The sequence below is a fragment of the Porites lutea genome, chromosome 2, assembly GCF_958299795.1.
Source record: "Porites lutea chromosome 2, jaPorLute2.1, whole genome shotgun sequence".
Classification (NCBI taxonomy): domain Eukaryota; kingdom Metazoa; phylum Cnidaria; class Anthozoa; order Scleractinia; family Poritidae; genus Porites; species Porites lutea.
In genome coordinates, this window is record NC_133202.1 from 9,060,275 (window position 1) to 9,087,896 (window position 27,622).

A 27,622-nucleotide genomic window follows, 5' to 3' on the forward strand; every position below is an offset into this window, starting at 1 on the left:
CTAAGGTCCATGTGCAAGATCTTTCCACCTCATAGGTATTAACTACACTGGTGAACATGGTTTTATAAACAAACTGCTTAAAAGATTGTGGACTAGAGAAACTACCAGCAAAATTTTGCTTAATGCGAACAGGTCGTACTAAACTTTTGTAACCTTACTTTCTTTTTCGCGGGATCTTGATGTTTGTCCGGGTGATAACATGCACATGCGTCTGTAAAGCAGCTCTAAGCTCATTTTCGTTCGCCTGAAATGCAATAAAATGTACTTTGCATGATTGATAAAATATTTCCTTTCTTTTCCCTCTGAAAGACTATTTTTACCTCTTTTCTGACGTTCAAAACAGCGTAATAATGTAGTCTCCTTCGACCTCTTCTGATTCCGCCATTTTTAAATTTTGAAGACATCCCGCGAACTGCGGGCAATGGCAACTTGACGTTGATTGGTTCAATTTGACAATTCTACTTGACCATATTTAGAAAAAACAGCGTTATTAAAAACGGCCAGCGGTTAATACCATGGATTGCATGACTTCCGTGAAATTTTCATGATTCTTAACCGGTACTTTGGTGCGAATCGGTTCATTTCCTCGTTGAATTCGATCGTCTTTCGCAGACTGTCAAAGAATTCGTCCCCTTCTCTCTCCACAATGGATCCTAACTTATCAGCAAAGGACCTTCGACAAATGTTCGTGGACTTCTTTGTGGAAAAGTACGAGCACACATTTGTTCCCTCCTCGTCCACGATTCCACATGAAGACCCAACCTTGCTGTTCGCGAATGCTGGCATGAATCAGGTACTTTAACATTAAAAAAACATTTTCTGTTGGTTGACTTGAATAAAAAGTAAATGCTTTGCTTCAGTTTATAAAAGGGATCGCTAAAGGAACTTTTCAACTTTAATTTTGCCACCAAGCTAAGCTTTTATCGCGGCAGTAAGCATATCTGTTTGTAAGCTTAATTAAAATGACGAATTAATGAGCTTGCTTAAAAAGCACGTGAAGTAATTATAAGCTTTTATTATCATAATCACTTTACAGGCCGACTTTTCTGCTTTTGTTATAGAAAATCGATTGATGTACAGTACTGCCAGTTAGACCTTTCCCGGTTTCACGAATAATTAACATAAATCGATTATTGGTTAACCCTTGTTATTGGATGTTCATAATGCATCAGTCAATTCCAGCTGTGCCCAGGCCCCCCGGGCTACTTTAGGGCATTTACTTGCCTTGTCAGTCCCGGTGGTGGGGCATTACATACTGTAGCAAATTTTGCGCTGCCCCGGGGGCGAGCATTTACAAACCCCTGGGCCACCCCAGAGCTTTTGACATGCACGTGGTTTTCTATCTGAATACAGGGCTGTCAACTCCCCACATCATCAAATATTGAGAATTGACAGGGAAGTGATGATAGATGACATCATAACGCACGAAACATGACGTCATTTGAAACACGCAAAAAAGATGTTGTGTTTATTGTAACATTTGACCTGATTGGTTTACTTCCCACCAATCACATTATTGCTTATGTTAAGATCACATACCGGAGTTTCTGAGGAAAAGAATAATGTTAACAGTTTATAAATAGCTCAAACAATGAAAAATATTTGAAAGTCATTGTCATAAAGTGGAATCTACGGCAATTATCTGGGAGATTTCAGACTCCAAACTTTAGACGGGAGAAACGGTTCAAAATCGGGAGTCTCCCAGATTATCCAGGAGAGTTGACAGCACTGCGAATATAACTGCACAGAGGATTTTACTTGAAAAACAAGCAGACTGCCTCATCTGTCAAGGATGGGAAAAAATTGTAGAGGGTTGTAAAGCTATGTTCTCAATTTTATGCATGCATTTCTTCATTGTTCATCAAGCCAGAATTACACTGCGAAATTGGGAGCTATTGACGTAAATTAATGTTTTTTGGGTTATTGAATCAAGTTTCTGTTGGTATTATTTGAAGAACATCCTTTCATATTTATAACACTATTCAGAAAAGATAACTTACTGCACACTATTAATTTTACTCTCAGTAATTTTATAACAATACTAAAAAAATAAACACATGTCTTGCGGCGTGAAGTCTAAATTAGAATAGCGCTATTACTAAGCAGACATTCGTTGAAACAAAATATCACATATTAAAATGCTTAAAATGGCACTACTCGACTGTGCAATCAATGAAAAATGTTGCAGTGTTGATAGAAGATGGGACATTTTCCATCTTTTTTCATCCCCACCCCAGGGGATTTGACAGCTCAAGATTTCCCGCCCCCAGGAACTTGCTATCCAAGGCAAAAAAGTGCTAATGCCCTGGGGTCAGCTTGGGTTGGGTACTCTGGTTGGGGGAGGGGGAGTTGGGCCCAGCTGAAATTGACTGATGCTAAGGGCTGGTTTTCACTGGCAACAGAGTCGGAGTCAGAGTCGTAAGTGGAATCCTCAGAGCGCTTATGACCTAGTGAAAATCAAAAATTGGTGTCATAAGCATGACGGAATCAGAGTCAGAAGAATCAGAACGTTTCCCTTTCTTCCGACTCCGCTTATGACTCCGTCGCTTGTGTTCTGCTTATGATCTAGTGAAAACCAGATTGTCGGAGTCGGAAGCAGAAGCTCAAGGATAAACCAATCACAGTGCACGTTCCCCTGCTTTGTGATTGGTTTAGTTCTTCCACTTCTGCTTCCGACTCCAACAACCTGGTTTTTACTAGATCATAAGCAGAACGTAAGCAATAGAGTCGTAAGCAGAATCAGAACACTGTTTTCACTAGATCATAAACTCTATGCTTCTGATTACGACTCTGACTCCGACTGCGTCACTAGTGAAAACCAGCCTTAAAGATTCAGCTTCTGTCCGTATTGTAAGGTCGCCAATGATAGCGATATGACCATAAGGTGACAGTGGACTGTATCTATTTCAACTCTCTAGGGTATATGCACAGTCAAGTTCATCATAAAAGGAGAAAGGGTCACTTTGAAGGGTCAAACATTTAATGGATTACCTTTGATAGTTAGACTTAAATAGGAGCAGTTACTAGTAACAGCCCCTTCACACTTGTCTCAGGTTACTGAAAGTGTTTTAACTACGTATGGTTCAACCTGTTGATTATATATTTTTTTCATTATATTATTCTATTTCATACCAGTACAAGTCAATTTTTCTGGGAACAGTGGACCCAAATAGTGACTTCTCCAAACTCAAGCGTGCTGCGAACAGCCAAAAATGCATCCGTGCAGGTGGAAAGCACAATGATTTGGATGACGTGGGAAAGGATGTTTACCATCATACCTTCTTTGAAATGTTGGGAAACTGGTCATTTGGAGATTACTTCAAGGTGAGAAGTTAGGTTTTCCTTGATGTCAAAGATTAGACACCACAAGTGACAACTCGTAACCTTTCTCTTCTGATTATGTATCCACCTCAAGGGAGTACTCCAGATTTCAAGTGATGGGGGTGATCGAATAGGGGCAAAAATCAAAACCCAAAAAAATCCCTGGACCAAATATAAACCCCCAAAAAATCCCATGCTAAATTCCAAACAGCCACAAGAGAAGTTTGTTTGTACTGTATTCGCAGAACCACGAGGCCAGGATAGCTGGGCAGTATCATGAATGTTGGGATTGTTTTGAATACCCCAAAAAATCCCTACTTAGATCACCCACCCCAAAAAATTACTTGCCAAATTTTCCTTCACGAAAAAATCCTTCAATCAGCCATCACTTGAAATCTGGAGTACCTCCCCATGGTATCCTCCCCATCAGGAAAAATAGTGAAAGCAGCTCCCCCCCTTAAATAATCAACCCCTCCTCTTCCCCTCACTTTCTTTGGCAGATAAAAAGAAAGCTCAAAAGAAACTTCTGACTTGTCTAATTTTTATACATATTTTTGACTCTTGACTACACCATAAGCATCAGTAAAGGAAATGAATTCAGTAGAGGTAACATAATAATAAAATAATAATGTAGTTAAGTAGTAGTTTACATTATTGTTCTGACAACATGGAACAAGATTCTTAGAATCCTGACTAGCCAGAAGCAAAGCAGTTGGCTATGTACAAGCATAGCTCTGGAGTTGAGTTTTAAGGGTGACCACAATTTACCCATGGTACACTGTAGCTACTGGCCAAAGTGGAATTTGAAGCCACAGCACCAATTCAGCCATGCTTCGATCAGTATCAAAGAACTGCTCTCTTACATGTATCTGTTTATTCTGACCTCTCATCATATCTTTCTTGTATTTTTTTCCATATCATGTAGCCAATGCATAAGTTATTTAACCTGTTATGCCTTTAGAAAGAAGCCATTGAGTGGGCTTGGGAGTTGTTAACTGTGAAGTATGGCATGCCCAAAGATCGTCTTTATGTCACGTACTTTGGAGGAGAAGAAGGCCTTGAATCTGATGAAGAGACGCGACAATTTTGGCTCAATATGGGGTATGTCATGTACCTGTTGCTCTAATCACCAACAATAATTCATTATTTGTCAATTAAAACACCTCTCCAACCTGACACCAAACCTACCTTTCATTGGTGGATCTAGAATTTTTCTGTGGGGCAAACAAAATATTGATAATATTTTTCATCATGTGAAAATTATACTGTACTCTAAGTAGTCAAACTTAATTTGTGTACTGCACAGTGTGCATATGGCACAGTGAACTTAATTAGGTATTATTAAAAGGTATTATTTACTTAATAGAATACTATCTACAGAAAATCAAACAGTGGATATCTTACAGAGCCTTCCAAGCGCATAGTGTTACGTTTTGGCCAAGACTAAATGTTTATGTTCACTAGTCCTTGTTGTAACAGCTTCTTATTAAATAAATGTACAAATAGTTAACTTATACATCTGTGAAGTAATGAACGTTATGATCTTCTTTCTCTTTATTATACATGCACAGCATTTTAAAAAGAGCCTTCAGAAGATATAAGATAAATGCTTTTCAAATTTATTTGTCAACCTATTAAAAATAATACTGTTGTCCTCTTGTTGAAGTCTTCCCCCAGAAAGAGTGTTACCATTTGGCATGAAAGACAATTTTTGGGAAATGGGTGAAACTGGCCCATGTGGACCTTGTAGCGAGATTCACTTTGACAGGATTGGTGGACGAGATGCTGCCTCACTTGTAAATATGGACGACCCTACTGTTCTTGAAGTGTGGAATCTTGTGTTTATACAGTTCAACAGGTATCAATCGCTTAGTCCTTTAAGCCCCAATATCCACATACGAATTCTCCAAACTGGTCTCTATACATTTCTTTAAAGAACAAGTTGAGAGAATCTGATAATAGATCAAGGCATTTTCTCTTGAGTGGTTATTCTATTAATTCTCATAACTAATCTCTTGACAGTGTATGGATATTGTCTGGAGTAATTTGATCTTGGTCACTATTGGGACTTAAAGGATTAATCTATCATTATTCCATTTTCTGTTTTCTGTCATAAGTGATTTTTGTATAGAGAAATTCAAATGTAGATGCAGGTATTTGCGACTTAAGATTTCACTACAAAATTTTTTTTTTTTTCTGGTGGGAGACTGAAAAGCAAATGGTACTGTGTAAACATGAGTAAAACAAGAACAATTAATACTTGTAAAAAGAATATTTAATTTTCATGGTCTCACCATAGAATTCCATTTACACACGACATGAAGTTAAAGTTAGCGTGCAGTCAACAAGAAGTCAGAAGGGAGTAGAAATGAAGTATTTGAGTAGCCAATCATATCACTATATTTGCTTTATCCTCTCTACACACTTCTATAAGTTATAGATGTAGAGCCTGTGCAAACAGAGGCGACATTGTTGGATGTTACATGGCTTGTGTCTGATTGCACACCCTGTTGCATGTAGTTGCATGTCATCGGGAGTTGTTGCTCGAGGTTTGAGTCCGGTCAAACTTTTTAACTTTCTTTTTTCTGTGATTGCTGAAGCATGGTGCAACAATGTTGGATCAGTTTGCACAGCTCTTCCAACATTGTTGGGGTCATGCTCGTGCATTGCACATGGCTGACAAAGTCTTATAGGTGTATCCTTCCCACGATGCACTTCAGGTCCCAACATTGCTGGGCCAACAAAGCTGGGAGTTGCTGCATCCGTTTTCACATAGCTAAATGCATTTTAAAATTAGGGAAACAGATGGCAGTCTAAAATCTTTGCCCAGCAAGCATGTGGACACTGGGATGGGGCTAGAGCGGCTAACATCAATTACTCAAGGAAAGATGTCAAACTATGACACAGATCTCTTTCAACCATTCTTTGAAACGATTCACAAGGTAAGTACTCCTTGTGTGTGTTTGTGTGGTTCACTGTTGTGGGTAAATTTTTCCAGGGAAATCTTCCCTGATAAGTGGCATAAAGCCTTTTCCTGCTTCAGCAGTAGAATAAAAAACTGGCGTAAGTTTCCTGCAGTTTTGCTTAATTTTGCACTGCATGAATTGGAGTACTGTAATTTCAAAACCTCTTCTGAGCTTGTTTGCACTATAAATTCTGTTTTGCCATTAGAGAGTCAACAACCAGATTTTTTTTTGTAGTGTGCAGCATCATATGGGAAACTTTACCTCCAAATCCTGCCTTTCTGTTGCAAAGCTGTTTTTACACTAACAGTGGCGTGACCACCTGATGAAAAGCATTAAATTTATAAAATTAAAATTATATTGTATGCATTTGAACATAATTTTTTATTATAATTAAAAATATATTGATATATTCATTTCAACATAATTATTTTGATTTTTTATATTCATACCCTTTTCCATATATTTTCAAGTATTCAATGTTGTTCTCAAAAGGAGTGTTTCAATAAACATTTTAAAAGAAAAATTAACAATAAAAATGTTACTCAATACTTCAATGACTCTATGTTAATGTTGTCAAAATGTGAAGAAAATAACTGTAGGTTGTATTTACATATGAGTAACCTATGAATTTGCTGAAACGTGATATAATTTTTTTATTTTTCATTTGTCATCTGGTCATTTGCTGAATTGTCTTCATGAACTGAGTTTTCACTGGTTTGCTCTTGTAGTTGTTATCATCTTTAACTTCTTTTAGGCGACAGGTGTAAGACCCTATCAGGGTTTTGTTGGTCCTGAGGACAAAGATGGTATTGACATGGCCTACAGGGTTGTTGCTGATCACATCAGGACACTTACAATGGCTATAACAGATGGTGGGAAACCTGACAATACTGGCAGGGGGTAAGACAGAACAACAATTAGTTCAAGGCAAATAGTAGCTCATTAGTGAGAAAACAGCTAACATTTTGCGACACCAACAAGTGGTTTTCCCACAGAATGGCATCTGAGGAAAGACTTCAGAAATTCCATACTGATGATGTGCACTACCCAGATCTGGGTAGTGCTTCTGATTGGTCAATGCTGCAAGGGAAAGTTGCTATTATGAAAGTGGCAAATTTCTGTCAGGAGGTTCTTAATCCACTAGGTTCTTATTCACGAGTGTTTACTGTATCTAAGCCACTTTTCACAGCACGTAGAAAACATTACAGTACTTGACAAATGTATGCAAGTACAAAAGAGTAATCAGATTGACTTTGTTTTGCCTTAAATTGTGTTCACAGGTATGTGCTACGAAGAATCTTAAGAAGATGTGTTCGTTTTGCCACAGAAAAACTAAATTGTCCCCCAGGATTTGTGGCTACGCTGGTTTCAGTTGCTGTTGATACTCTGGTATGTTTCAAAATTGAAAGTAAAACTAAAAGTCATATTATTTGTTGTGTGAAGAAATGTTGTCCTGTCTTGGGATGATGTCTCTTCCCTGCTGACTGAGTATTCACTGATTGTAATGGTGGAAGCTGTTTTTAGTTTGAGCTTGCTAGAATTCAACCTGATTTGTAGGCTAAGATAAATTCTGTCAAAAAAAAATTATGAGCGTAATTCACTACTTTTGAGAGCAAGCGTTCTGCAGGCAACATGTTGTGCTTCCAATCAGAATTCAAAGAAATTATATGCAATGAATCTTAAGAAGACGTGATTTGCATTTATAAGCATTGCCTTCAGGCAGAAAATGTATGGTTGGTAATCTTGTGGACAGTTCAGTATGACCATGGATGTAATTTTTTTTTTCCAGGGTGAGTTCTTCCCAGAGGTGACTAAAGACCCTCAACAGGTAAATTAAAAATGAGTTTATTGAAACTACATTTACTTATAATTTATTGAAAATTAGGGGAGTGGGTTCTTCATGGAAGGCAGATAAGGCAAGAAGGGATAAGGCGAGGTTGAGGGAGGGGGGGGGGCGTAGTGAGAGGTGTTGATGATAATACAGTCATGTATTACATTAAGGAGGAGGTCTGGCCGAGTGGTCAGCACGTCGGACTCGCAATGCGGTGGTCACGGGTTCAAGTCTTGCTCTCTGGCTACTTGCTGGATTTGTTCTCGGTCATTCGCAGTTGAAATCCTCGGCCACACTTGTAAATAGCCATCTGGTTGCCTCCTGCCAGTTGGGGTATTTAATCCTGTTATGTAGTATTTGATTTATTTGTTTCTAAGTATTTGAGTGGAGTGCCTGTAAACAAGCTGGATAAGCTAATAATATTGCACTTTCCACTATAAACAAGCCTTTAAACCTTTTTTTTTTTCAAAAAGAATTTGTATAGGTAATAGCATGATTTGTAGTGATATTTGACATAAATACCGTAAGTGATATTTCGAAATTATTGTTATACATAATTTCACAAGCCGTAGGCGAGTGAAATTTGAGACGATTTTTGAAATATCACGAGTGGTATTTATGCCACATATCACGTACAAATCATGCTATTGTTTGTTTATACTACTACCCGCAATAGTTTTGTAATTTTCACATGTAGGTATTTCGAATTACGCTGAAATACCACTGCTCTAAGCCAATCAAATTGCAGAAATTTTTCATGTAGTAGTATAGTGGGTGAAATCTATTGACAAGGCTTGAAAAAAGTACCCTGTATTTATGTGAGACAAATAAATTTTTGTATTGGGCAAGTAACATTTAGGATTGAATGTTTACAGGTAATGGATGTGATTAATGAAGAAGAGACCCAGTTTCTTAAAACTTTGGCCAGAGGAAGGAAATTGTTTGACAGAACAGTTAGCAAGCTAACAGATCAGGTTATCCCTGGGGATGTTGCGTGGCGGCTTTATGATACGTATGGGTTCCCTGTGGATTTGACTCAACTTATGGCTGAAGAAAGAGGGCTGACTGTGGACATGGGCATGTATGAAGAATGCAAGAAAACAGCCCAGGTTGGTAGTGATGTTCAGGATTTTTTTGTCACCTTGCAAGTGGTTCAAAGACTGATAGTCGATTCTATGTAACTGCCTCTTTTTTGTTGTATTGATTTTGTTTTTGTTTTTTTTTTGCGTTTTTATTGACCTCAACGCCCTCTCAGTCCATACACAAAAAATTACTTGGCCCAGATCCTGCCATCTTGACCACTAGCCTGCGTAGCAAGCGTTTCTGCGCGAGTTCGTCGAGAAAGTTGGGACGAGAGCTCCCGCTCTAACTATCGCGCAATAACTCGATTGGAAACGCTTGCTACGCAGGCTATTTGATCACTAGCCCTTTCGTTTGGAGCGCTAGCCCTTTGCTGTGACAATTCACACTCATCAACTCAGTTGACAAAACCAAATATTTGCAATAGTGTTTACCCTTGAAAACCGTAACATTGAAATTCAAATTGTCATTTGTTGTCCCTGTAGGTTTCAAATAGAAGTAGTGGGAAGAATCCAGTGTTGAATGAGTATCAATTGGATTCATCTTCTGTGATCAAGTCCTCAGTTCTCATCACCACTCTGTTTGATAGAGAATTGATAGTACAAGGAGAAATTTTGAGCTGATCACTCTTAGCAGGGCTTAAAGGGTTAAGCAAAAACAGGGCAGCTGATGACGTTTTTTGTAATATAATGTCTAAAACTTTCTAAAGCTCAAAAAAGCCTGAAAATTTTTGGATGACCGTTCCATTCGTCTAAGAGATTGAGAGGTTTGTTACTAACTTGCCTTAGATTTTTGGGGGATGGCACTTTCTCAATTTTTCACATTTTATTACCTGCATAGTGTGATTGTTGTTGAAAAAGGTCTCATGATAATTGAGGCATAAAGACAAAACGTCTCCTAAAATTCTCAAATGACAATATAGCTAACCCATGTCCTCGAACTTTCGACCGGACCCTTTAGGGTAGCTAACAGTCTCCAACGAGACGAAAAAGCCACCTGAAACTTTCGAAACGGCCAAAGTTTCCCCAAGACGTCTGAACAAGTAAATAACTCTTACGGTAACTCCAAATTAACCAAGAAGGCTTTTAAAACATACAGAAAACCATTTGAAACACTTCTGCTGACGTATTTGGAAACATTTAATAGGTAGTTGGGTGCCACTTAAAAATGTCATTACAACTTACAGGAAATTGCCAGAGGAAAGGGGTCTGGAAACGATGATTCCATCACTCTTGATGTTCATGCCATCAACAAGCTGCAAAAGGAATTCAATCTTTATCCCACAGACGAAAGTCCTAAGTACAAATACACATCTGATGCGGAAGGCAATTATGGTAAGTGGACTTACAGTAATACTGGTCCTCACTAGCGATGCAAGCATAGGTATAAGCATAAGAAGCATATGCACAGGTGAGAGAACAGCCTTGATATAAGCACAAGCGTGAACACAAGAATATCATGACCTTGACTTTTTCTTCACAACTTTGCACGTGCATCTCACTTTTTTGTACCTTTCTTTGCCGTTTTTGCACGAATTCGGCGTGAAATTGCCTAATTTCACTTTTTATGGAGGACGTAAAGAAGCGACGAGGAGATTTGATTCTCTTTCTAAACCTGAATATGGTTCTTAGAAATTCATCTCCGGGATGGTTCGCCTACATTTGACAAAATAAGTGAAAATTCATTTTTGAAGCGACGTTTTTGCTGCCATCACTTCGTCCGATCGTAAAGTCTCTGTTATGAGGACGAGGACGACTTTTATAAATTGTAAGTTTTGTCGCCTATTCTTTACAAATAGACACCCCGGAAAGCTTAAATATACTTTTTTTTTTCACCACAAACGTTAGCACGCTTATTAGTTATGTTATTACCACAGGGGATATGCGAGGGGTGTGTCGATTGGAGTTCCACACTTCGTGTATCTCATCGTAACAAAGTGCTGAGATATTGGCAAATCTGTTCATGCCAATGACGCTAACTGCTGACTTCGATTCCAGTGTGCAAACTATTAAACCATGTTTCGTGTCTTTTCTTTCTAGTGTTTGAGCCTGTAGTTGGTACGGTAAAGGCAATCATTTATGAAAAAGAGTTTGTTAATGAGGTCACTAGCGGAAGTCACTGTGGTGTTGTAATGGACAGAACCTGCTTCTATGCCGAGCAGGGTGGGCAGATATATGATCAGGGATTCATGACCAAAGAAGGAGATGAAGTAAGGGACATCTTTAACAGCGATTGGTTTATAGCCTTCTCTTGATACAAGCAGCCGTGACATAAATTGGGGAAAAGAATTCAATCGGAGAATTCGCCCCATTAGCTGTGAATTTATGTTCAGCCATGTTGTCGAAAATAGTACATACCATTTGATAGTGGGACATTAAGGAGAAAATAATTGCCTTCCATCAAAGTGACCAGCGTTCGCATCTCGGACAGCAATCCTTTTATCGGTTCTGAGAGGTATTTCTTCGGATCCTTCGATTTCCTGCTTATACTTTTCCAAGAGTTATAGATAGCATTTTGGACATTACTCTCATGCAAAAATTCATTTCCTTTTTAATTTTTTTGAGTTAAGTTGATTACTTTTGTCTTTTCGTCTTAGGAAGTGGAATTTTCCGTCACGAATGTTCAGATTCACGGAGGCTATGTTCTTCATGTAGGAGCAATAGAGGGTACCCTGAGAGTTGGAGACCAGATGAAATGCCAAATAGATGAAGTATGTATTCTCCATAATATTAAACCTAATAGCTTCGTGGACTACTGGACTACAGTTCTTTGGCCCTTATTCTCACGACTGGCACCAACCCGTTAAAAGGGAAGATAAAGGGAAAGGCGCACACGAGCCATAGGCCCAGACGGCCGGAGCTTATCGCAGTTTCCTTAGCATGAAGCATGTCTAGGAGTATTGCTACTCCTCCCTGGACGGGATGCTAGTCCATCGCAGGGTTACCCCCAGCAGTATGTCGCCGGTACCCATTTATGCACCCCAGTGAAGAGAGACAAAGTAGAGTAAAGTTCCCTTTCTAAGGAAACAACGCAACGGGCAAGGCTTGAATTTCGGACCTCAGGTCCAGATCCGGAGTTAGAGGTGTTAACCAATAGGCCACACACGCCTCCAAAAGGGAAGCCTTCGAGTTGAACCCCGAAAGCTTCATTGTATTTTTTTACAGAAAAGTTAACACGGTTAACTTTATTGAAGGAGATTAAGCCCTCTCCCGTACGCAAAATGATTAAACTTGTAACATTTGATAACTTGTTGCCGCAACTACAGCTCGCTATTAAAATAGTAGTATGACGACGGCTACCACGTTTTCCCGCCAAAGTGACGCCGATGTTCACACGCGCGCACTACTTGGTAATCTCGTTCTCAGAGTCTTCCTTGTCAATAGAATGTAAACATGGTAAAGGTCTGTATTAACAACGGTGTCTGTCGTTTGCAGATTAAGATAGTCACTGTAATTACGTTCTAATGTTTCTTCCAAAGATGTTTCCATTCTAGGCATAGTTTATTTCCGTTCCTTATATAAATGCAGAGAGTTTAAAACACGTCTTTTTTTACAGCAACGGCGAAGAGTCACCATGAATAATCACACCGCTACGCATGTGCTGAATTTCTCCTTGAGAAAAGAACTGGGCGAAGCGGATCAGAGAGGTTCGCTAGTTGCACCCGATAAACTCCGATTTGATTTCACCGCTAAGGTAAATTAAGTGTACTAAAATGCCTCTTTAACAATTGCGATACTCAAAGTAAATAAAAATTGCGAGCGTTAGTCGAAAATTAAAGTCAATCTGTCTGTTTGTCTTGTTACTACATGACAAACTAATTCACCCATCAAGAACGTAGATCAGCGATTAAGGGCATTGTTATGGATCTTTGCTACTTCCCTTGGTGTCAATGACTCTGTAAATGAAATAATTTAATATTGTCGCCCGATATGCCCAGCATAAACCTGTGATAAATTGCACGATCTCCTGATGGCCATCTCAATGAGGTGTCTAAATGCAATAATTTCAAATAGGAAAGTGACAAAAAATGGCTAACAGCTCATTCAAACTCAAATTATTGAATATGATGCTAAACCTGTGTACAGTCGTGGTCATGAGTGTGTAATGAATTAACTGTGAACCTTTCAAATGAAACCTTTTTATTACTGCACAGTACCCTCGTATGGTACTACTCATATATTCAGGATTTTAAAAAGTGAAATTCCCGAATTTTGTTGATTTTAAGTTTTTAGCACTCCTGGAGTTTAACTGTATGGTTTTTCCTTTAGGGTGCGATGACAACCGAACAAATCAAGAACACTGAACTAACAAGCCAGGATATTGTATCAAGAAACATGCCTGTATTTGCTACAGAAGTCACTTTAGCCGTGGCGAAGGATATTCAAGGACTCAGGGCAATTTTTGAAGAGGTTAGTATAATCCGTTACAACCTTGCACAGTGTTTTCGCGAAAATTACCGTGGCTTCTAGACCGCAGAGGTTTTTTTCACTTGCAGCTACCACGGAAAAAACGGCAGAAAAACGTGCAACCTGTTTTGCAACATCGTTGCAAAACGAGTTGGAAAGCGATATTGCGCGTTTTACCACACACGTTCAAGCCTGTATTGCAACAAATCAAGTTAAATTGAGTGAGTACTGACTTCTGCTTGGATAAAATCGCGCGGGAGTCACGCCAGACACTGGATTTACCTCACTTGTGCAAAACAAGTTTGGCTTGAGCAGGTAAAACGCGAAGCATGTACAGATTTTGTTACAAAAGGTAGATTTGTTGCACGACAGGTTTGGTTCGTGGGTGGTAAAACGCGCAACATTGCATCTTAACGCGTTGCTTTTGTTTCTTTTCAATGTAAAAGTTCCGTAAAAAGGACGTCGACGAAGTGACAGCTTGGTCTTACATTTCAAAAATAATTGTGATTTCTGTTGAGTGTATTAAATTGCCTCTTTTTAAAATGAATCAGCTCGTAGAAAACTCAGCTCATACCTCGTTGAAGTTTCTATAAATGAAGTTAGAAGTTAAATCTACTCGCATAATTATTGTAGCTGTAAGACGTGCTACTGTGGTGATTATGTAATAATCTTTGTTCCTTGGTTTTACATTGTTACATTTTTTGATTGGTTGAAGATTTTCGCAGTCAACAGTCAAGGGAAAAGCAAAAAATGAATCAAGTCTCTCTCGCGCTCTTCTGCACCTTTCGGCTACGGTGCTCCTGCCTTGAAATCTGATTGGTTCATTTGATGGTCTGCACTCATTGTGATTGGCTGTTTCAACTTTTCTTGGTTTCTAGGTTTACCCTGACCCAGTCCGCGTACTTTCTATTGGCTCGTCATTTGCTGACCTACAAGAAGATCCACAGGCCGGATATAAATACTCTGTGGAATTTTGTGGCGGAACGTAAGCAGCAATTCCATTTTTCCATATATTTTTTTTGTTTTTTATCTCCACTTCCGAAGTTCCCGCATAACCGACAGCAAACAAAGTTGTCTGCGTGGCAAATGAACTGTTATTCAGGTAAAGTTGTTTGTATGCACATGTGACATATAAGTGTTTAATATTTAGTGCTAACATTTTCGAGAGAGAGACATTTCTGGTACGTATTGAAAGAAGGCCTCAAAAAGAATTTGTCCCAAACTATGTGACATAAAATGTACGAATCACTGTAAAAGAGGGGATGCTACAATCTTGGACAAAGAGTGTTAAGAATTGTGCACATCCTTACCCACAGGACCCACAGGGAAGATTTTTTGTTACTGCCAGTGCTTGAAAGAGCTTTACTTTGAAACTAGACATGGCGACGTCCTTTTTTTTTTTTAACATTTTGTCCAATAATGTAGCCTCTACAACCTCTCAAAGGACGAAATGCTTTTGACAGTAATTGTAAACTGCCTTTTTTCTTCTAAACCTGTTTTCATCAGACATTTGCAACGCTCGGGGCACATGCAGTCCTTTGTTCTTGTATCAGAGGAAGCAATTTCTAAAGGAATCAGAAGGATAGTTGCCCTGACAGGACCGGAAGCGCTCAAGGCTGAGAAAAAATGTCACTTATTGGAGGAACAGGTCGAAAAAATACAGAATCTGGTACAGGAAAAGATGAAAAATGGCAGCTTGAACATCAAGGGGACATCACAAGAAATTGCAAGACTCACTGAAGTAAGAATAAATAGTGCTAGTGATAATTTTCTCGCATTTGTAATAATACTTTATTCAAATACCAGTACATAATTTCTTGTTGGTTGCTACGAGAGGTTTTTCTCCGGATTCTCCGGTTTTCCCCTCTCCCTAAAAACCAACACTTCCAAATTCCAAATACGATGGTCTTCACATTCGACGAACTCAACTCATAAATTAAAAATTTGTATGATAATGTATATTTAGCCTCGTTCAGGAGAAAATTTATTACTGATCTAATTCAGTTGATTGGTTCGACGCATCCTAAGTTCGACATCTGACCCAACAGACGATGTAAACTTAATTTAGGTCGACCCAAATTAGAGTTTGGTTCGTCTCAAGAAAAGTTCGACGTTTGGCCCAGGCCTAAGAATCTTATAGATCGTTTACGCGTACGTGGTCAGCAGCTTTGCAATTTTCCTGGAACAAAAGAAAGTTTTATTTCCTGAGAGAAGACAACCTTATCCCGAAGGCCCTGTACATATACATAGCCCAGCGCTGTTTCATTGTTGTGTTGTACACCAATATTGCCGCTGTGTCTTCGTTTACTCTCCTTACTCCAGGATCTTTCCGCTGCTGTTATTTCTGCCTGGCGTAAAGACGAAATGAGGACAAAGTTAAAGGCCGTGAAGAAACTTGTGGACGATGCTGATCGAGCAAAGAAGAATGCGATGATGCAGCAGGTGAATAAATACCGACCAATTTACTTTTTTAATTTACTCGTATACACTGTTTTATCGGTTGTGAATATAACCAACATTTTCCACCATTCTCAACTCAAAATGACCAAGATGAACTCTGGTTCCGTGTTGGGTTTTGTTTTGTTTTCTTTGTCACTAAAATTCATGTGAAAATCTAGCAGAGCTTTAATAATCTGTATACGTCGTTGATTTCATCCTGGTTATTTTGAGTCCGCGGACTTTTGTTGCGCGTGCCGTAGGAAAGCTGCCGTGTGGTTCCCAGCCAACAGCTCCCAGATGTGTTGAGTGAAGCTGGTGCTTAATGGAGTGCTTTTGCACTCGCCTCGGCAGTATAAGGCCCAAGATACACGGCTTAGTTCGTGCTTAAATTAAATTTAGTGCCATTTTATATGACTTTTTTATGAAGCTTTTTTAATCAGTGTTTAGTTGATTTTGTGTTTACCGTGCTCTAAGACTGGTATATAATGTTTACTTAGTTTGTAAATAACTTGTACTTTAAATTGAATTTTGTATAATAGTGTTTTGAATAGGACTTCTCAACACTTATTGTGGAGTGCTATTTAGCTGCATGCTTCTTTGTGCGTTTACTGCTTTGCTTCGAATATTGCTTTGCATAAAGCCATGGTGATTTATTGCTTAATATGGCCTTTTTGTTATTGCAGTGTAGTTAGCTATTTAGTCAGCCCTCCTGCGTTTTTAAGTTGTCCTTATGTGCTGTAGATATTGGTGAAGTTGTGTAATTTAGTAAGGGGTGGCGGACGTGGCTCATTACCCCGGCGATATTTGGCGTGCTCGTGCACCCATCCTGAGGCGAGATGTAATGTACAGTTGACGAAGTACAGTGTTGTGGTCTTGTGTCTGTGTTTTGTGTGTTGATAGGCGGCACAGCATTGCACTCCTTTGTGTACGCCCAACTCGAAACAACAACAACAACAACAACAACAACAACAACAACAAAAAACACGACTTTGTTGGTTCATAGGTCCGACGGCCATGCCATGACGATGAGCCTTGATAAGGGTGAAAAAGCTGTCATGGCTCCCACTGCCCGGGTGGTATGACTGTGCGCATGCGTTAGGTACTGGCCAGGCCGAGGGTTGGTGTATGTGCGTCACTTGCTGTTCAGTTTGTCTCATGCCCGCCACGTCAAAAAATAATATCCATATATTACGTTGCCACACAACATGAATAAGTTCAGAACCCTTGAATTCTTTGTTTCAGGCTGTGGATAAAGCAAAGGCCATGATTGCGGAGGATAGTAACAGGACTTTTGTCGTTGACGTTTTTGACGCTGGATCCAATCAGAAGGTAGTAATAAAAGAAGATGAGCCTGGCAATTCTCGATACTGCGATGAATATCTGTAACTGGACGCTCTTAGAGCGTTACATCGGGCTGCACTAGTAGAAAATAGAAGCTCACCTGTGGATGTTATGGGCTTAATCAGATAGTTATACGAATAAGAACCCTAATTAACAATTATTCCTCGAGCCCGAATGGGCTGTGAGTCAATAGCCCATGAGGCCGAAGGCCGACTGGGCTATTGACTCAGAGGCCATGAGGGCGAGAGGAATAATGGTTTTAGTAAAATCCAACTAGTTGGTCAAAAATATCGAGACAAAACAACTTTAGCTAGTTAAAGCTAGACTTTAATCCTTTCTTGCCGCCAAAAAGCCGGCGCTTTTCGCTACTAGTGGGCTGTACCATATAGCCTAGTAGTAGCTCAATCAATCAGAACGCAGCATTGATAAGACCACTAGTTGAATTTTACTAGTAGTTGATAGTAGCGCAAAAGCGAAATAATAGTCATAAAGTGGGATTGAAAAGAAAACAAGCAGTTCGTACAACTCCTTGCAAGGAATTTCCGTCGTCCAGTACAACTTACTAGAGCGTTACCAATCGACCAACAAACCATGACGTCATATCTTCTCTCGATTGATAACTGTTTAAGCCACTGTTTAAACAAGACAACCACTCTCAAACGGTTTGAAGTGCGACACATGTTCAGCCACACCCGGAACGCGACTCGTCAAAGCATCTTAAGTTATAAAAAAAATTAAGCAAGCTCGAGCTTTCAAAGCTGTACTTTTTTCAGTGGCCGACTCTTGTGTTGATGTTGTATCCGCGTGTTCACCTCGTTTCCATGACAATCTGAACGGGATATTTTGCACGACAGGAGGAAATGTAAATGTTACCTCGGGCCACTCGCGCCGGAGTGAGTGAAAATATTAGAGAGTTTTAGATCCGAGTTTACCGCAAACCTGTAACCGCAGTTGGCGGTTACCCGTTTGCGGTTCGACGTTCAAACACAATACGATTTAGATTGGCGGTGGATTAAAGAAGTGGAAGTAGGTTTATTTTTCCTTTTAGAAATAGAAGAAATATCAATCAGTGAAAATAAAAGAAATTTACAGTAACACTGGGTTATCTAGCAGCAAAGAGCTGTAAATTCTTACATTAGTTCTTCTTGCAAATTTACGGCCGCCATTTTGAATCAGCAGCCACGAATGGCACTTGTTTTCAAGATCCAATAGGATTTATCAATTTTAGCATTTCGCCCAAATTTCTGCCTCTGTTAATGGATAAAGACTTGCTCCGCAAGATTTTTGTATCATTACGTGGGATAAAACAAGAATTATACGCTAAAAGCTTTCAGGTAAATAACATTCTTGAAAACCTACCTCCCCACGTTGAAAACGCACGTCATAAACCTCAAACGTGACGCGAAAGACTTGTCACGTGACCTCCAGCGGTTAGAGGTTCGCGGTAAACTCGGAGCTAAAACTCTCTATTATTTTGAGAGAAGAATCCCTCGCGTGCCGTCGAACAAGCCTCGAATCTATGTTAGTCCCAGTTCATTTCCGAGAAAAAGAAAGTAGCCCATTTTGATGAAAGGTTTTCACGGTGAATTAGATTAACTAACTTTTTTTTACTTTTAAGGTTCTCGATGCAGCTCTGAAGCAATTCAAAAGTTTGGCTCCAAAAACTGCAGCTCTTCTGTTCAGCGTGGATGAAGATAATGGAAAGATTATTTGTCTGGCTCAAGTACCGAAGGTAAACACTCTTTAACGATGTTGACCCTTTGAAGAAGCAATGGTACTTGGGAAAATACCTAGACTACGTGAAGTAATATGTTATTACGGCGGTTGGGCCAAGCGAAGCTCGCTTGAAAAACAGTTTTCTTCCTCGTCTTTGTGACTGTGCCAATTTTGTGTCTTGTTTGAACGAGCAAGGCAAACGGTACGTTAATAGTCGAAAATACGGGAGTTATTTATACGCGACCAAAATGTTGTAATTCCGCAATAGCTGAGTGGAACTTCGCCTTATAATCACGTCATTTATACGACTAACACTCAATAGTACTAGAAACTAATAGTTGATATTTGTTTATCATCATCATCATCATGATTATGATTATGATTATTATTATTATTAGTTTTTGAAGCGTTATGTCTAAACAGAGATAAAATATTTTCATTACAGGAAGTAATTCAGCAAGGACTGAAGGCGGATGAGTGGGTCAAGTCTGTCTCAGAACTCTTAGGAGGCAAATGCGGCGGAAAAGACCTGTCCGCGCAGGGATCTGGGCCCAACGTTGGCTGTCTTAAGAAAGCGGTGGAAACAGCCACTCAATTTGCAAAGCAAAAACTCTGACATGTAACAACGCTCGCCCGCTCGCCCGAGTTAGGAAGTACTGTATTTTGAATTTCATCTGACACAATTGTATTTACAATGTTTCACTATTTCTGACGAGTAGATAAATTGAATTGTAGATGAAGAAGCTTATTGCACCAGTTTGTTACATCCTCTGGCTCGTAACACTCGCGTGTCCGCCCTTGAGTCTTAAGGGAAAATGCTCATTGACTGTACACGATTATCTTTTCAAAAGAGGCCAAATTTAGAAATCGATTCTAAATTCTCAATCAGAACCTCGTTTACACAGGTGCGGACACATTTTTTGAATGGACAAAAATGTGCACGGAGCCGCCTTTCGTTTACACGATACTCACGGGGCCGTGCGAGTTTTTGACCTGATCAGCATTATGGACTCGTGTAAACAGCACTGCAATCTATAACAGGATACGGTTCTGTATACACGGGTTGCACAGGTAAAAATTCGTCCCGTGGAAAACTTGTCCATACCCGTCTAAACGGGGTCTAAGGGCCTGTTTACATGGAGGTGGGGGACCCCAGGTAGGTGAGGTAACATGTGGCGGGTAACCCCACCTATCATGTAAACATGATCACATTAAAATGAGAGATTATATGGACAGGCGGGTTATCCCACCTAAGCGGGTTACCTCATCTACCTGGGGTCCCCCACCTCCATGTAAACAGGCCCTAAGGGACGGACCATTAGAAAAGTTATTGGGGGAGTGGGGAATTTTCGAGCAGCAGGAATTTTTTTTCGTTATCAAATTCTTTGTATGAATTTTTTTTAGGCCGTAGCATGAATATTTTTTAGGGTTAATGGGCGTGCATGAATTTTTTTCATTTAATTTTCCCTTGCGCGAATATTTTTTTTGTTCTTCGCCCCCCTCCCCCCCCCCCCCCCCATACGTTTTCTAATGTTCCGTCCCTAAGAAGAGCAATCAATGCTATGATGGCCTGTCATCTTATTGCGAGGTCCACATCCTACAGTTTTCAGAGGATAGGTTATGACCCAGTGATGAAGAGAGCTCGAGTAGAATGAAAAGTTTCCTTCAAGGTTTCCAGACCATTTCAAATGTGTTTTGTATTTATTCGTCCATGTATTGATGGTCAAGAATAAAATAATGTCTCCTTAGCTCACATTGTGTTTTGTATATCAAGTGGATATAGTAATTTGTTAGAGCCAAAATAATCAGAGCTTTAATAGGCTAATAACTAGTAACAGCAATCAGAGTCGGTCGGGATGTTAATTTCTTGCTCTGGTAATATATTAATTGTGAGATTTATGCAATGTAGAAGATAAATGATGAAGGTCAGAAGGGTGCAGAGATTTTGCAAACTAGATGGTTGTGTAAGGAATGTACACATGCTAAATTGAACACTTGATTGTGTTCACAGTTTCCATAAAAACTGTATAACACTATGCAGTCATGTCGTGTCCGTAATGTCTAATAAATCTGAAGGCCAGAATGAGATACAAAATACTGTATGATTCAGTTCGTAAACAAGTAGAGTCTATTACGCTCTAGTCGTTGCTTGTCATTTTATCAATTTATTTTTTCTATGCAGGAGAAATTTTGCAAAAAAGGGGTAATTGATGCTATTGGCGTAAAAAGGAACATGAAGATGAAGTGTGACCTGTTTCGTGTAAAAAAATAAGCGTCACCTGTTACATCGAAAAAATATTTTTCTCGTTGCAAGAAGTCACGCTTCATTTTCTTTGACGCTAGCTGTATGAACCGTAGTTTATTGCGTCAGATAAATAAGCGTCACCTTGTACGCGGAAAATTTTTTCTTAGGTGCAAGAATTCACGATAAATTTTCTTCGACACAACAAGTTACGTTTCATGCTTATATGAAGTAGCAAGCCGATAAAACTAACATAACGAAAACCGGTCAACACGTGCTCCGTTTATAAGTGGGAAACTGTAATATCACAACTTGAGGTCAATCCAAGCTTTTGTCTGGCTAAATTTTGTTAAGAAACTGCAACTTGAAATGCAAAATGTTTCTTTAAAATAATTGAAATAACGACTTATGATACGTACAAAGTTTTTGTGTTCGATAGAACTGTTGTAAGTGTCTGGAACAATGGCTGGGGGGTCAATAGGGGGTCAGTGTTTTGTCGAAAACCCAAAATTGACTCTTTTTTCATAACCTTTGCTGTTTTTTGTTCATTTGTTCGATGTAAGTTTTATGTCAATTTTCATACAAATTCTTTCTTTTCCCATACAAATTCATATTATGCTACACTTGGGTTACCTGTGGTTTTCGTTACTTTTACTATTCCCTTCTAGAATAACCTGAGATCAGGCCCTATTTTCCTTTCGCTTTGTAAATAACATTCCGGCGGGCAAGGCGAAACGAAAAGAGAACCTGATCTCAGGCCCAATTTTAGCGGGACTACGTAAGAGAGAATGTACGAGAACTGCTAAAATAGGGCCTGATAAATACTTCGAGGGCCAGACCTTTGGGCACAAATCACTCTCATCGGTTCCTGATACTGTTACGCAGAGAGAAATTTTAACAAGAAAGAAAATAAATGACAGAATAGCTCTAGTTTAGGGGCTCCTGGTGAGATAAGAGGGCCTTTTGATTAGGATCGAACGAAAAAAATCCGCCATCCCCGGCATCCCCTGTCCGTTGACCGTTTTTTCTTTTACAGTCACGTGACACCGCGGGTTATTCTTTCAAGACTTCAAGATGGCGTCAACCAGAAGGAGCGCAAAAATGGACAGAGTTCTAGTGACTGTTGGAGCTGTCGTTAGCATAAATATTGTTTCCATCGTAGGGACGTCCTTCTTGAGCCTGAACGAGAAAGTCAAGTATAAACTAATACTGGTCCAAAGCTGGTTAACTCTGCAATCTGTCATGTTTTTTTCTGCAAGATACCTGTGGATTCGTTTGTGCTCGCCGTTATACAATCATCCTTCTAATATAAATAGACTTCTGTTGGCATTTATTATCATAGTGCTTAGCTTATCGCAAGGTAGCATTGTCCTAGGACTCATATTTTCTGGCGTTGAACCGCACTGGATCTCTCTCTTATCTTACACAAGTTTAGGATTGTTGATTCTGTTGACTTCGACCACTGTCATCAGCGATTTGTTTACGTGGATTTTTGGCGTGATAAATTTAAGATCCGGTCTGGTTAACTCAAGAATACACTACGCGAGATTTCAAGTTATTCTAATCCTTGTAATTTCCACAACTTTAGCAGTGTTAGCACTTCAGAATGCAATCAAAGAACCAATGGTTAAAAAGGTTCGAATACCAATGAAGAATCTTCCATCGGAATTTAATGGTTTTACGATAGTAATGCTACCTGATGTACATATCGGGCCTACTGTTGGTAGGACAATGCTTGAAAGAGTGGTAAAGACAACTAATCAACTGAATCCAGATGCTGTATCCATAAATGGAGACCTGGTTGATGCTTCTGTTTATCAGATTCGTCAGGCAGTTAAGCCACTCCTCAAGTTAAGAGCAAGATATGGGGTCTACTTTGTAACAGGTACATAATATGTATTATACAGTGGATCTTTGATATAACAAAGGGCTAAGGGAATAGCATAATGACTTTGTAACAGGTACAGAATGTGTATTATACAGTAGAACCTTGATATAACAAAGGGCTAAGGGAATAGCATAATGTGTTTGTTATGACAAGGTTTCATTTTATCGAGGTTGTCTTCCCTATATCGTGTTTATTAAAGTAAGCACCCCTCCTCAAATTAGCCACACCCACTTCGATCGAATAAGTGCCCATCCTAAAGGAAGAAAAAGTTAATAAGTGCCCAGCCTCAAATAATGCTAATAATTTATGACAAACCTCTATTGAGTGACCCGCCTCCCATTAAGCGGCCACTTGCCAGTACTCCAATGGTGGCTGCCTAATGGTGGTTCAACTGGACTATAGACGGATGATCCACTTATAAAATGTCAGTTTAAAAGTCTATTATAAATTAACTAAAGATGTGCAGAGATGCCAACCTCCACAGGTCCGAAATGTGTAGCCTGTCCCTTTTTGAGGGAGGTGAATAGGCCAATGGATCGGTGGATTTTGAAAATATTTTTGCCCAGATTTCAGATTCAAAGCAAGATTTTAACAGATTTCCAGATCCAGCAATTGCAGCAGATTGCGGATACATCCAGTTTTTGGGCCCGGATTTTGGACTTTGCGTAAAATGAAGATATTTTTGCCCAGATTTCTTTTCAAGGCAAAATTTTAATGGCTGATTAGTTAATAGATTTAAAATTATAACATATCGGTGGATTTGTCTACCGCTATTCACCCCGCTCCTTTTTCAGTCTCCCCTCCCAATGTCAACCACACCCCCCTCCCCCTTCCCCCTGCTATGAGCACAAGTTGACCCACAGGCCAAATTATATCATGGGCATCTCTCTGGGACAAACCTGGTCATATATAAGCTATGATGCTTGCCAGCAAGCTCTCCCAGGGGTAAGGGGGGACGGAATGAGGAAAGTAACCCTACATGAAATCCTAACCTTTCCCGTTTCTCCCTCCCCAAACCCCAGGAGCCCCAAGAAAGCTTACTCACAGACTAAATGGGCAAACAGAGAGATTATCTGTCCATATTTTAGTTCAGGTGTGCTAAGCATTGTTTTATCCAGGTGGGTGATCATGTGCTTGCCCTTATTAATACAAACACGGCTTACAAGGTAACTATAAAGCTTCCTTTCAATCTGATGAACAAATACATGCTACCACCAATGTATTGAAAACATACTTCATTTCCCTAGACAGCTGACCCTTCCATGTTTTTTTTCAACTTTTGACTCCAACCAGTTAACAAAAATCTGTCAGCGCAGCTAAAAAGAACGCCTTAAGATGTCAAGTTTGAATGTGGTGTGTTGAAAACTAATGAAGATATTGTTTATTGTTTCTTGTTTTGTTTGCCATAAGTTGTACAAAGCAAAATATAACTGATCAAAGTCGCAGAATTTTATGGACATTTGTATGGTGGGGGGCAAGTTTATGCCCCAACTAGACACACATCTGTAAGATTTTGTGACTTTGTGGAGCAGCATCTTTGCTCGCTTTTAACATATCATCTTTAAACTTGGTAAGTTTCTTAATTTTTAAGGCGCTCTTTCCAACAATGTCAATGGCTATTCGCTAACTTGTGTTTATCAAAACTTTGAAAAAAAGATGTGAAATGGTCTATTCTAGTGCTGTAATCTTAATAGTTTATTCTTTTTATAGGGAACCATGATTACTATACTGGTGACATTGACGGCTGGATGAAGGAGCTGGAATATCTTGGCGTAACTCCCCTCCGTAATTCTCATGTTCTTTTAACGCATCCAAACAAACCACAGGTTGAACTTTGTCTTGCTGGGGTGGATGATACTGAGGGTGGTTTTCTCAGGTAAGTTGCTCTCAGTCATAATAAGCACAATTCAGCATTTACAATAACCTGCATACTTAGCAAGCATTTTCACACAAGTCTGTCAAGAAAATTTAAAAGGGTAACAAAAAAGTGGGATAAAGGGGGATGGGAGAAAAGGAAATGCTTGTCCACAAATCCCACAATACTGATGCCACTAATGCAGCCTGTTTTTCGGGTGGTGTGGAAGTGTTGACTGAAAACGATTTCCTCTTCTACCCTCCCCCTTCTTCCATTTTGTTGCCGCCTTGCGCTACAAATTTTTTGCATTACAGTCGAACCTCCACCAACAACTACCTGTTTACAATGGCCACTTTCTGCTGTCCTCAAGGTGGCTGTTGTAAAGAGGTTCTACTGTAAGTCGAGTGGAAGCACTTGCTATGCAGGCCACCTTTCAAAAGCAAAACTATAATAATCTATGATAAAAATGATAAAGAAAAGATGAACTCTAGGTGATAGGGTCATTTTTTATTGCTTTGTTTCTTGAATAAGAATTTGCACCGTGCTCTGTATTTAGTGCCATCTCCCAATTAAGCACCTAATCGGCTAATCCTTGGCTAAACTAGCAAAATAAGTGCTTCCCAACCCCCCCACCCCACCCCCCGCCCCTTCTTGTGGCTCAATTTTGAGTACAGTAAAGTATAAGCCCAGGGCTTATACACCTTTATAAGGGGTTTTATTAGGACTTATAAATGGATGGGCTTAAATCCGATGGGGGCTCTTAACCAAAACAAAAAAGCACTTAACGATCATAGAAGTGCTGATCAAAATACGTTCTGCATTTACTAGTCTTTAGTCAAGTTTCAAACACCATATGAAATCAAACTCATTTCAATACAAGCTACAGAAGGGCTTGTATATGCGGGGCGTATAATTGCATGTATTTTCTTGTTTATAGGGAGATGGGCCTTTGACTGGGGGGCTTATTAGTGTGGGGAGGGGGACTTATAAGCAGTAGTTTACTGCACAAGCTCCCAAGCTGGATCTAACCATACCATTTCACATGAAGTTGTTTGCACACATTTTTCTAAACAGCAGACTGAACTATTCAAATGCATTGCTTCTCTAAAGGACCGCTATTCAACATGGGCCCTTCATGATCCTAGCTCCTTGTGATCCCAGGAGGGTATCTAAGATAAATACTTACTGATTTCCTAAACGAGCGTCAAAGGTGCAAACTTCTAGGGGCTTTGGGGGCAGGCTCCCCCAGGAAATTTTTCCTTTAAGTCCCCTTTCCTGGGTTTCTGAGTCATTCAGACAGGATATTAGGCAGATTTCAACTTGGAAAGTGTTTTTTATGATTAAAGACATATTCATTATGGAAAACCTGACCACTTTCCTTAAAATGGTGGAAGCCTGTGTGGATCGGTGCCTGGATCCTTTATGTATTTGAAAAATGAAATCGCACTTTTCATTACTTTAGATCTGGGGATCATGGAACCGACATAGGCAAGGCACTGACGGGAGTGAATCATGGTACCCCGACAGTTTTACTTGCTCACAGACCAAAAGTTGCAAAACTGGCTTTGGATGATTATCATGTTGATCTTGTTTTAACTGGTCACACACACGGAGGACAGTTGTTTCCAATACATCTGTTTCATCTTGTTGCCGAACCATTCTTTGCGGGGCTTTACCAGCACAAATCTGGATCATATGTCTATGTTTCCAGTGGCGTTTATTTTTGGGGAATGCCAATGAGGTTGTGGTCCAAGGCAGAAATAACTCATGTTACTCTGACAACTGCATAACTACAGTTTTTGTCAAATCGTGATTATTTTCTACTACTGCTGAGTCATCCTCAGCTCAAAGTACTTAAAGATGCCTTCAAGCCTGTCTTTGCAGCAACGTGGCTGTGGATTTCGTTAGTAAAGAGACGTTTTTGCAAGTTTCAGAATAAATTAGTTAACAGCCTTTGCATGCTTTTCTAAAAATGCTGTTAATCTGTAGTGAGATCTGACCTTATGATTTTAACTATTTCGTAACTGTCATTCCTGTGATTGTCTGACCTTTGAAAATAACGGCAATGGTTGAAATTCTGTTTTGGACTAAAAATCGTTAACCTACTTGTTAAAATATTTACATATGTAATTCATTACTTATTTATTTTCTCCTTTTCGTCCTTTTACAGTGTGTTATTTCAGGTGTTATTTATTCATTAGCTAATAAAAGTCTTTCTGTTTGCCCGTACGGACGCATGACGGGATAACCGTTTTGGTTAAATAAGTAACAAAAAATAAGTGTGGACGGACATCTCATTATTTTGAACTTCACTTCCTTCATTTAAATACATGCAACACGTTAATTTCAGGGAAGGAGCATGTGAGGAAGTCTATATGATCTGATCTTGCGTAGGGCAGATTTAAATTCTTAGTCATCGATGATTTAAAAGCTGGACATAATAGGGCCATTTATACGAGGAAAAATAAGACGCGAACTTTCCTTATAAACGGCACATTTCGTCTAAAATAAGACGCGGCTTAGCTAAGACGCGTCTT

The 27,622-nt window shown here is 39.5% G+C and overlaps 2 protein-coding genes across 2 annotated transcripts; both read left to right on the top strand.

Moving 5' to 3' along the window:
* The first annotated feature begins 533 nt into the window (after positions 1 to 533).
* LOC140927649 (alanine--tRNA ligase, cytoplasmic-like) lies at positions 534 to 20,063 on the top strand. Its single transcript, XM_073377325.1, has 20 exons — positions 534 to 793; positions 3,136 to 3,324; positions 4,283 to 4,422; positions 4,988 to 5,179; positions 6,119 to 6,263; positions 7,042 to 7,187; positions 7,568 to 7,676; positions 8,077 to 8,115; positions 8,994 to 9,227; positions 10,385 to 10,532; positions 11,238 to 11,407; positions 11,795 to 11,908; positions 12,754 to 12,891; positions 13,467 to 13,607; positions 14,483 to 14,589; positions 15,111 to 15,345; positions 15,927 to 16,046; positions 17,286 to 17,372; positions 19,003 to 19,116; positions 19,546 to 20,063. Exons 1-20 carry the CDS (start codon positions 545 to 547, stop codon positions 19,714 to 19,716), a joined length of 2,988 nt encoding a protein of 995 aa, XP_073233426.1. The 5' UTR covers positions 534 to 544; the 3' UTR covers positions 19,717 to 20,063.
* Positions 20,064 to 22,416: 2,353 nt separating this feature from the next.
* LOC140926587 (transmembrane protein with metallophosphoesterase domain-like) lies at positions 22,417 to 27,314 on the top strand. The gene is made up of 3 exons (XM_073376308.1): positions 22,417 to 23,227; positions 24,941 to 25,106; positions 26,548 to 27,314. The coding sequence occupies exons 1-3, from the start codon at positions 22,417 to 22,419 to the stop codon at positions 26,873 to 26,875; spliced, it is 1,305 nt and encodes a 434-aa protein (XP_073232409.1). The 3' UTR covers positions 26,876 to 27,314.
* Positions 27,315 to 27,622: the final 308 nt, after the last annotated feature.